Source organism: Penaeus chinensis, chromosome 35 (assembly GCF_019202785.1).
Source record: "Penaeus chinensis breed Huanghai No. 1 chromosome 35, ASM1920278v2, whole genome shotgun sequence".
NCBI lineage: Eukaryota > Metazoa > Arthropoda > Malacostraca > Decapoda > Penaeidae > Penaeus > Penaeus chinensis.
Window position 1 is genome coordinate 2,314,974 of NC_061853.1, and position 11,454 is coordinate 2,326,427.

General features: G+C 46.9%; 1 protein-coding gene across 1 annotated transcript; it reads right to left on the minus strand.

Annotated features, from left to right (window-relative positions):
• Window positions 1-10,304: 10,304 nt before the first annotated feature.
• On the minus strand, window positions 10,305-11,099 carry LOC125044468. The gene has a single exon (XM_047641157.1). It carries the CDS (start codon window positions 11,097-11,099, stop codon window positions 10,305-10,307), a length of 795 nt encoding a protein of 264 aa, XP_047497113.1.
• Window positions 11,100-11,454: the final 355 nt, after the last annotated feature.

The following is an 11,454-nucleotide window of genomic DNA, read 5'->3' on the forward strand; positions in this document are numbered from 1 at the left end:
TCACAATTGGCAGGGAAACCATGAGTCACTTTGTCGAGGAGCTTGACATATACCAAATCTTCACGTGCTGCTGCTCGCATCTTATCAAGCACCAAGTCACTTGACTGTATTGTCCCTGATACTGCACTCAGAGTGGCCATACGCTGAGTGACTACACATCTGACATAGTGACGTGTGTCATCACTAAGAGCGATATCTTCAGGGGACAGTGAATCCACTGGACCACGGGAAAGGGCATCTGGGATTGCTAGTTCCTTTTCTTTACGTCACGTAGCTGTGAAGACATAACTTGCTATCTTCTCTTTCAGGCGTTGTAGTCGGGGGTTATCAATAGCATCTAATGTGTACGAGTTAAGTATGGGCACCAGAGGTCTATGGTCTGTCATCAAAGTAAAGTGGGGCAAACCAAGCAGGTAATATTTGCACTTAATCATAGCCCATACGACAGCCACTAATTCCATCTCAACTGTGGCATATCTCGTCTCCACGTCTGCAAGAAATCGGGAACCACATTGCACTAATCGCCATTCTCCAGGCTTATGTTCTTGCAACAGTGCATAGCCTACACCATACAGGCGGGAAGCATCTGTCTGAAGTATAGTTTTGAGTGCTGCGTCGAAATGGGCGAGAACAGGTGGTTATGATAGAGCTTTCTTCACATGGCTGAATGATGCATCATGATCAGGAGTCCATATGAAGGCACGCTTGGGACTCATGAGGGGGCGTAAAACATCAGCAGACTCGGCAATTGCAGGGGTGAACTCAGCCAGTTGGTTCAACAAGCCCATAAATGATCTGAGGTCAGTCAGGTTAGCTGGCTTTGGGAATTCAGCTATGGCACGGACATTCTCTTCCTCAGCTGCAATTCCATTCCCTGACAGGGTATATCCACAGAATGACACTTCTGGGACTGCATGTACAAACTTGTCTGCATTCACGGTAATGCCATGTGCACGGCATCTCATGAGAACTTCCTGTACTCGCTTTAGGTGGGATGCATAGTCCTCATCCCATAGAAGGACGTTGTCTACCACCTTTACACACTGCTGCACTCCGTCAAGTGCTATGTCACCTCGACGGCCGTACTCATCACCTGTGGCCACAAAGCCCATGGGTCCACGACCAAATCGGAAGCGGCCACAAGGGGTGATGAATGTTGTTAAATGTTGATCTTGCTCCTCTAAAGTTATCTGCCAATAGCCATATAAGGCATCCAAGGTGGAAAAGAACCGCGCCTTAGGGTTGATACGACGTACAGCATCATGAGGCGTCGGTGAGGGATGGGCAGGGCGGAGCACTTGACTGTTGAGTTTGGTTAGGTCAACAGTTATCCTGACACCTCCATTAGGCTTGGCTACAGCCACTAAGGGGTGACACCATTGTGATGGTTCATCACCTGCAGGAGTAATGATACCCTGAGCAACCATGGAGTCCAACTCTCTCTTAATGTCATCCCGCAAGGCAAGGGGAATGACTCGGGGCGTGTGCAGAGCAAATGGTTTGGCATTTTCCTTTACGAAGATCCTCATAGGGGGTCCACACATCTCCTTGAGCTTCGTACCCTGTCGGAAATCTTCCTTCGTCATGAGAACGTCTGAAAATTCTCGGAGGAAAAACTTCTTCACCTCATCAGGGGATGCAGAGAGTGGAGGAGGTCTTGGTGGATGTAAAGGGATCTGTTGTGATGGTAGAGATGGGGGTGGCTGGTGGCATGTGGCCTCCTGGGGTGGCACAGAATGGTGATCAGACATATCTCTGGAAGTTGAAACATTTCTTGCTACCTCTGCAGGCTGAACTGTTTTCAGGTTTTTACTGGGAAAGCGTTTGCCATGCCGTCTGTCTTGGATCTGTCGTGGGTAGTCTTTGGGGATAATTTGTAACTGTTGTGTGTGGCTCCAAGACAGCAGAGGTCGTGGTAACGAACTCAACACATTTATCCAACCCTGTATGGTGACGTCATGCTAGCATATGATGATCCAAGGACAGTGCTGTTCATTTGCGATCCATCAGGATTATGCAGACCGAAGTCTGTAGATACCAGATTGTCTGTTGGTAATCCTAGAGACTTGAAAAGGGTAACATCCATCACAGTTATATCAGATCCTGTGTCGCTATATGCTGAAGAGTCTCCTGACTGCACTAACAGTCTAATTGTTGGAGATCCCGGGCCTACACAGGATTCAGTTTCAACAGCGCAGACTTTGGCTATGCTGTGTGAAGCATGGGAAACTGAGAGAACATTCCCTTGTGGTGATGGCATCTTTTTCTTTGTTGACTTACAACGGCTGGCAAAGTGACCTTCTTTGCCACAGGTACGGCAGGTGCTAGTAGAAGCAGGACACTTCTTCTTGACATGTGACCTTTATCCACATTGGTCACAAAGTTCTTTTGGCTGTGGTTGTGGAGACTTGGGAGGGCGATTGGTGGCTTTTCGGTGGGGTTCTTTACCGCTACCCCTAGCAGCTCGCCGCTTTTTCTGCTTATAAACAGACACTGCACGTGTAGCTGGTTGCAATGGGCGTAGTTCTTGTGTGGTGGACTCGGCAGCCTCACGAGACCTACACACAGTTATTACGTCCTCAAGGGTGGCGTCGGACTTCATCTCTAACAGCCGTTGTTTGGTCTCTTCATCTTGAACACCTATTAAGATGGCATGCTTGATTTGGGTCTCGATACAAGCATTGCTATGTCCTTTACACAGGTCCACATCATCTGCAGCTTGCTTTAGGCGCACATAAAAATCTGTACATTTCTCATTGTGGGCCTGCCTGCATTGGGAAAATGTGAGATGTCGTAAAGCCTCATTCTTTTGGTCGCGAACGAAGGCTTGGATTCGCTGGAGGACATCCATCAGAGGCAAATCTGAAGCTGGAGACACTCCTAAACTGTGTTCCAGTGTTCCTCTCGTGTCAGCAGATAAGCACGCACGTAAGTGTATTAATTGCTTATGCTGAGGCAGGTTATGCAGGTCAATCATGACGGCATAGTCATCCCACCGTTGTCTCCACTCTTTGTACGACCGCAAAGTAACGTCTCGGGCGAGGGGTGGGGGAGGCTGGACTGAAGTATTCAGTGCTGGAGTACCTGACAAAGGCGCCGAAGTCGGAAGGTCCGTGGCGACTGCAGGCTGTGGTCCTACAGTCTGCGGGGGAGTAGGAGACGTGGTGAGGGTAGCAAACAGCTGTAAGAATCGTTGTTCCTCAGCCTTCCTTTTCTGCTCGTCGCCCTCTCTTCTACGTCTGTCTTCCTCCTGTCTTCGCCTGTCTTCCTCTTGGCGTCGGCGATCTTCCTCTCGTCGTCGTTCCTCGTCCTTTTGTCGACGTTGTTTTTCCGTCTGTTTCCTCTCTTCCGCCTCTTGCCGCCATATTTCCATCATTTGCGATAGTATATCCATGGATATATTCTGCTTCTGGTGACGACGTCGATGAAAGAGACGGCGTGACTTCCTCTTGCGTAGCCGCTGCTTTCGTCTTCTTAGGCATTTTGGCTTATATCAATTATATTCTATGTGTTTGGTTGTTTACTCGGGGCGCCTCGCAGACGGACGCCGCGGCGTCAGAGCTGTCGGGCACGGCTGGCCAATCCTGGGGCTCGACGTCACGAAGGGGCGGAGCTTCGTCTCTCTGGCAGTGAAGCTGCAGACAGGAGGCGTGGTGGTGTAGAACGTAGCTCTGGCCAAAATTACCAAAAATGCGGGGGAATTAAATGACAGCTGTATTCCCTGCTCACTATACGCCATAAGAGATCACTGCACTTCACTAACACCACACAAGTCACTCAGACACTTCACAAATTGAGGTAGCCACTGAACACGAGGCTGCTGCATCGCTGGGTCACCCTGCCGGTTCCTCTCTTCACTGTCTTTTCACAGAAACTCACTGCGCCATGTGGGTGTGGGATGTCCACAGAATGTCTATCAGATGTGGATAGATAAACTCGCGTAAATCCTTTGGTGATATATTGACAGGAGAGATTATATACACAAGGGTCTGGGCTGACGTACATCCGTCTCGTACCATGGTGACAGTGCGACTGGCTTCTGTCTAAAACAATAACAGTGTTGCCATATCATTGTTCATTACACAGTTCGTTCACTGATATGATACACATATATACACACATGACCATTTACTTGTGGATAATGGGGAGAGGATTGTATCATGGGCGAAACACCCCATCGGAGCACAGAAAGTCGTTAAAATCTCGGCTCGAAAACTGAGGTTCCACCATCAGTGCGTAGCCGAAGAGGGATTCCTAAGGCTCACGGAAGAAATCTTCTGAAGAAAACTAATAGTGGCGGCAGCTATAGTGGCAGTGCCACAGCATGCTTCAAACAGGCATCCTGAGAGTCGGTTCAACGTACACAAGGAAAGACTTCCCCGCTGCACTGAAAAAATCTTGTGAACAGACTCATAAGGGTTTGGGTGGGTGCTGTCTCCTCTGTATCTGGGCTTCGGTGCTGACTTGGAAGATGTAGCTTGGCAAGGCTAACATAATTGACTGCATTTGTGGTATCTGAATGATACCAGGCCACCATACACGTCTGTCGCACGGACGCTTTGTGGCTCCACGCCAAGGTGTACTGTCATGTTTTTTTGTTTTTTAGGCGAGCAACATTTCAGGCGAAGGGTTAGAAGGAATACAATGCGGGGTTCCCAAAAGGATGAGGTCCTCATCGTGGTACAAATTGTTCACGTTCCTTCCAATATGGGAGTAGGTCAGAGGTCCAAATTGTCACTATTGGCAGGGGGCAGGGAACATGAGTTCACTTGTCGAGGAGCTTGACATTATACTATCTTCAGTGCTTGCTGCTGCTCGCTTCTTATCAAGCACAAGTCACTTGACTGTATTGTCCCTGATACTGCACTCAGAGTGGCCATTACGCTGAGTGACTACACATCTGAACATAGTGAAACGTGGTGTCATCACTAAAGGAGGCGATATCTTCAGGGGACAGTGATCCACTGGACACGGGACAAAGGGCATCTGGGATTGCTTTTCCTTTTCTTTACGTCACGTAGCTGTGAAGACATAACTTGCTATCTTCTCTTTCAGGCGTTGTTGGTCGGGGGGTTATCAATAGCATCTAATGTGTACGATGTTAAGTATGGGCACCAGAGGTCTATGGTCTGTCATTCAAAGTAAAGTGGGCAAACAAGCAGGTAATATTTGCACTTAATCATAGCCATTGACAGCCACTAATTCCCATCTCAACTGTGGCACTATCTCGTCTCACGTCTGCAGAAATCGGGATCCCTTGCACTAATCGCCATTCTCCAGGCTTATGTTCTTGCAACAGGCATAGCCTCCCATAACAGGCGGAAGCATCTCTGTTGAAGTCTAGTTTTGAGTGCAGCGTCGAATGGATGGCGAGACAGGTGGTTATGATTAGAGTTTCTTCACATGCTGAATGATTACATCATGATCAGGAAGTTCATATGGAAGGCACGCTTGGGACTATGATGGGGGCCGTAAAACATCAGCAGACTCGGCAATTGAGGGGTGAACTCATGCCAGTTGGTTCAACAAGGCCCATAAAATGAATCTGAGGTCAGTCGGTTAGCTGGTCTTTGGGAATTAGCTATGCGCACGGAATTCTCTTCCTCAGCCTGCAAATTTTCCATTCCCTGACAGGGTATATCCACAGAATGACACTTCTGGGACTGCATTTGTACAAACTTGTCTGCATTACGGCCCCTAAGCCTGTGCACGGCATCTTCATGAGAACTTCCTGTACTCGCTTTAGGTGGGATGCATAGTCTCATCCATTAGAAGGACGTTGTCTACCACCTTTACACACTGCTGCACTCCGTCAAGTGCTATGTCACCTCGCGGCCTGTACTCTTCATCCTGTTGGCCACAAAGCCCATGAGGTCCACGACCAATCGGAAGCGGCCACAAGGGGTGATGAATGTTGTTAAATGTTGATCTGTGCACCTCTAAAGTTATCTGCACTGCCATATAAGGCATCCAATGGTGGAACGAACCGGCCTTAGGTTTGTGATCGGACGTACAGCATCATGACTGGCGTCGGTGTAAGGGGCTGGGCTGGGTGGAGCACCTTGACTGTTGAGTGTTGGGTTAGATCAAACAGTTATCTGACACCTCCATTAGGCTTGGCTACAAGCCACTAAGGGGTGACACCATTGTGATGGTTCATCACCTGCAGGAGTAATGATACCCTGAGAACCAAGGAGGTCCAACTCTCTCTTAATGTCACCGCAAGGCAAGGGGAATGACTCGGGGCGTGAGCAGAGCAATGGTTTGGCATTTTCCTTTACGAAGATCTCATTGGGGTCCACACATCTCCTTAGCTTCGTACCCTGTCGGAATCTTCCTTCGTCATGGAAACGTCTGAAAATTTCTCGGGAGGGAAAAACTTCTTCACCTCATCAGGGGATGCAGAGTAAGAGAGTGGAGGAAGGTCTTGGTGGATGTAAAAGGGTTTGTTGTGATGCGATAGAGATAGGGGGTGGCTGGTGGCATGTGGCCTCCTGGGGTCGCACAGCAATGGTGATCCAGGACCTATCTCTTGGAAGTTGAAACATTTCTTGCTACCTTCTGCAGGTCTGAAACTGTTTTTCAGGTTTTTACTGGAAAGCGTTTTGCCATGCAGTCTGTCTTGGGTCTGGTCGTGGGTTAGTCTTTGGGGATAATTTGATAACTGTTGGTGTTGCTCCAAGACAGCAGAGGTGCGTGGTAAGAACTTCAACCATTTATCAACCCTGCTATGGTGACAGTCATTGCTAGCATATGATGATCCAAGGACAGTGCTGTTCATTTGCGAACCATCAGGATATGCAGACCGAAGTCTTGTATGATACCAGATTGTCTGTTGGTAACCTAGGGACTGGAATAAGGGTAACATCCATCACAGTAATATCAGATCCTGTGTCGCTATATTGCTGGAAGAGTCTCCTGACTGCACTAACAGTCTTAATTGTTGGAGATCCGGGCCTACACAGGATTTTTTTTCCCATGTTTCACAGCACAGACTTTGGTATGCTGTGTGAAGCATGGGAAACTGAGAGAACATTCCCTTGTGGTGATGGGGCATCTTTTTCTATGTTTACTTACAACGGCTGGCAAAGTTGACTTCTTTGCCACAGGATACGGCAAGGTGCTCGTTAGAAGCAGGACACGTCCTTTTGACATGTGACTTTATCCACATTGGTCACAAAGTTCCTTTGGCTTTGGTTGTGCGAGACTGGTGAGGGCGATTGGTGCCTTTTCGGTGGGGTTCTTTTACGCTACCCCTAGCAGCTCGCCGCTCTTTTTTATTTATCTTTACTTTGACGGTATTATAAACAGGGCGGGGTGAGCCCCGTGCACGTGGAGCTGGTACTTGTGTGGTGGACTCAGCGAGGAGTGGTCCCCCCAGCCTCACGGAGACCTACACACAGTTTTACGTCCTCAAGGGTGGTGACTAATCCGCGGACCTAGACTGTATTATTCCTATACCCCAGCCGTTTGCATATTGAACACATTATAATGACTATAGGTGTAACCTATTAATTGAGTAGATGGTCTGTGTGAATCGTATTGTGTGCTATATATATGTGTGTTTGTGTCAAAAATTTGTGCACTTCCCCGGATTTGTTTAATTGTAAAATCTTGTTACTTTGAAAATAACAATCTGGTTTGTGTGAAACACATCATCTGCCTGGTGTGTCTGCTTTTGTCTTTTTTTCGAGGTGGCGTTGGTGGGTCCCGGTTGTTCACCCATTTAATAAAAGTCTGTAACATTTTTCCTGATGTTTATAGAGGGTCCCTGCTTCGGTCTTATTTGTGGGGTGGGCGCACCAAACCCATGATGAGGGAGAATGTCGTAAGGCCCCCCACATTCATTTTATGGGGGTAATTGGCGGGTGGGGAATGGGAGGCTTGTTGCTAAATTTTCGGCCGCTATCAGGAGGGGTGACTGAGGGCGGGGGCCCATTTTTTCCCCCTCAATCCCGGGGTTGATTGTGCCCCACAAATCTGAATGGGCGCCTATTGAGGGGGGTGAGAGACCCCCTCTCAATCATACCCCCATGTTTTGTGTCTACTCCCCCCCCAGAAGGGAATACATTTCCTACTGGATTTACTCAGAGGGGGGAATACGCCCGGCCACGTAAGGTGTATTAATTGCTTATGTGAGGCAGGTTTATGCAGGTATATCATGACGGCATAGTCATCCACCGTTGTCTCCACTCTTTTGTACGGACCGCAAAGTAACGTCTCGGGCGAGGGGTGGGGGAGGCTGGGACTTAGTATTCAGTGTGGAGTACTGACAACGGCGCGAAGTCGGAAGGTCCGTGGCGACTGCAGGCTGTGGGTCTCTACAGTTGCGGGAGTAGGAGACGTGGTGAGTGGTAGCAAACAGGCTGTAAGAATCGTTGTTTCTCGCCTTCCTTTTCGCTCGTCGCCCTCTTTCTACGTCTGTCTTCCTCCTTGTCTTCGCCTGTCTTCCTCTTGGCGTCGGCGATCTTCTCTCGTCGTCGTTCATCGTCCTTTGTCGACGTTTGTTTTTCGTCTGTTAAACCCCATTTTTATCCGCCTCTTGCCGCCATTTTTCATTCATTTGCGATATTATATCCATGGATATATTCATGCCTTCTGGTGATCGACCGTCGATGAAAGAGACGGCTCGTGACTTCCTCTTGCGTAGCCGCTGCTACAAGGTTAACATTTCCATTATATATTATAGGCATTTTTGGTCTTTTTCCCCCAAATTTTTTATTATTTCATCAATTATATCTATGTGTTTGGTCTGTTTACTGGGGCGCCTCGCAGACGGACGCCGCGTTGGTCATACGTCAGTGCTGTCGGGCACGGCTGGCATATCCTGGGGGCTCGGACGTCACGATAGGGGCGGAGCTTCGTCTCTTGGCAGTGAAGCTGCGACAGGAGGCGTGGTGGTGTAGAACGTAGCTCTGGCCAAAATGCCAAAAATGCGGTGGAATTAAATGACAGCTGTATTCCGCTCACCTATACGCATAAGAGATCACTGCCACTTCACTAACACCACACAAGTCATCAGACACTTCACAATGGGGTAGCCACTGAACACGAGGCTGTGCAATCGCGGGTCACCCTGCCGGTTCCTCTCTTCCACTGTCTTTTCACAGAAAGCCCCTGCGCCATGTGGGTGTGGGATGTTCCACAGATGTCTATCAAGATGTGGATAGATAAACTCGCGTTAAAATCCTTTGGTGTATATTGGACAGGAGAGATATATACAAAGGGTGCTGGGATGACGTACATCCGTCTCGTACATGGTGACATTGCGACTGGCTTCTGTCGAAAACAAAAACAGTGATTCCCCATATCATTGTCTATACACAGATCGTTCACCTGAGAATACACATATATACACACAAGTAATAGTCACAATAATGATAGCAGTAATAGTAATGGTAATGATTAAATTAACAACAATGATGGTGATATGATAATGACGATTAGAAAAAATAATAATGATAATAATAATACATAATAATAATAATATTAATAATTATTAATAATAATACAAATAATGATAAAAATAAACAATATTAATTGAAAATAATGAATAATAATAGTAGTAATCATGATAATAATAATATTAATGATAAAAATTATAATCATCATTCTTCATCAACATCATTCATCAATCAACCATCATCATCATCATAATAATAATAATGATGAATGAAAATGATAATGAAAATGATGTTAATAATGATACACGAGCAATATATAATGATAAAATGAAAAAAAAGTAATAATAATAAATAAGTGATAAAATGAAAAATAATAATAAATAATAATAATAATAATATAATAATAATAATGGTTTAACAACAAAACACAACAGCAATAATGATAATAAGAATAGCAGTACTACTACTATGCTAATAACAGAAATAATATTAATTAATTTTAGTAGTAGTCATAATGAAAATAATAAAATAAAGATATAATAATAATGATTGATAATGATAGTAATAATGGCAATGTAATGACAGTAATGTGGTGTGGGATGTCCACAGAATGTCTATTAGTGTGGATAGATAAACTCGCGTAAATCCTTTGGTGATTATTGACAGGAGAGATTAGATACACAAGGGTCTGAACTGACGTACATCCGTCTCGTACCATGGTGACAGTGCGAATGGCTTCTGTCTAAAACAATAACAGCGTTGCCATATCATTGTTCATTACACAGTTCGTTCACTGATATGATACACATATATACACACATCTCCCCCCCCTCCTCACGTTCATAAGCCTATGAACGGGCAAGGAGAATCTCGGGTTGCGCGGTCAGGGACATCCTCACACTAGTCCTCCACAGGTGCACGGGGTGGAATGGGCACAACGCGAAGGAACCGACGATTTCTCCAAAGCACTCGTCCTGAAGGCGTCCGGAGAAGGTAGTCGCGGCTCCGGCCAAGTCCCATAACTACAGCTACTTTATTCCATCGCTTGAAGACAGGATCTTGTATTCGGACTTGCGATCCAATCTGCAGTGGCTGTAATGGTTTGGCGTGCGAGATGTACAATGCCTTAGCAGCTTGCGTCCTCATAGCTGCACGGCGATCACATTCTTCTGTCTTTGCTTGCCATTCTGGAGCAAAAGATGAGCTGTGGGCTGGAACACAGGAACGTAGAGGGTGGCCAAACAAAACTTGTGCAGGGGAACGGCCATCCTGACTTGGTGTATTACGGAGTTCCAACAATCCACGGTCAAAAGCTTCATTCAGGATACCAGAAGGGGCGACCTTCATAATTAGGTGTTTCACTGCCTTCACTGCAGCTTCTGCATGACCATTACTCTGTGGATAATGGGGAGAGGATGTATCATGGCGAACACCCCATCGACACAGAAAGTCGTTAAAATCTCGGCTCGAAAACTGAGGTCCACCATCAGTGCGTAGCCGAAGAGGGATTCCTAGGTCACGGAAGAATCTTCTGAAGAAACTAATAGTGGCGGCAGCTATAGTGTCAGTGCCACAGCATGCTATCACAGGCCATCCTGAGAGTCGGTCAACGTACACAAGGAAAGACTTCCCCGCTGCACTGAAAAAATCTGCTGACACAGACTCAAAGGGTTTGGTGGGTGCTTCCTCTGTCATCATGGGCTCCTGTTGCTGACTTGGAAGAAGTACTTGGCAAGGCTAACATGATCTGACTGCATTTGTGGTATCTGAATTGATACCAGGCCACCATACAGTCTGTCGGGCACGACGCTTTGTGGCTTCCACGCCAAGGTGACTGTCATGTAGGCGAGCCAACACTTCTCAGCGAAGGGTAGAAGGAACTACAATGCGGGATCCCAAAAGGATGAGGTCCTCATCGTGGTACAAATTGTCACGTTCCTTCCAATATGGGAGTAGGTCAGAGTCCAAATTGTCACAATTGGCAGGGAAACCATGAGTCACTTTGTCGAGGAGCTTGACATATACCAAATCTTCACGTGCTGCTGCTCGC

Excerpts from the sequence above, each read along its gene's own strand:
- LOC125044468 (XM_047641157.1), bottom strand. The coding sequence starts at position 11,099 with ATGACAGAGGAAGCACCCACCAAACCCTTTGAGTCTGTGTCAGCAGAT.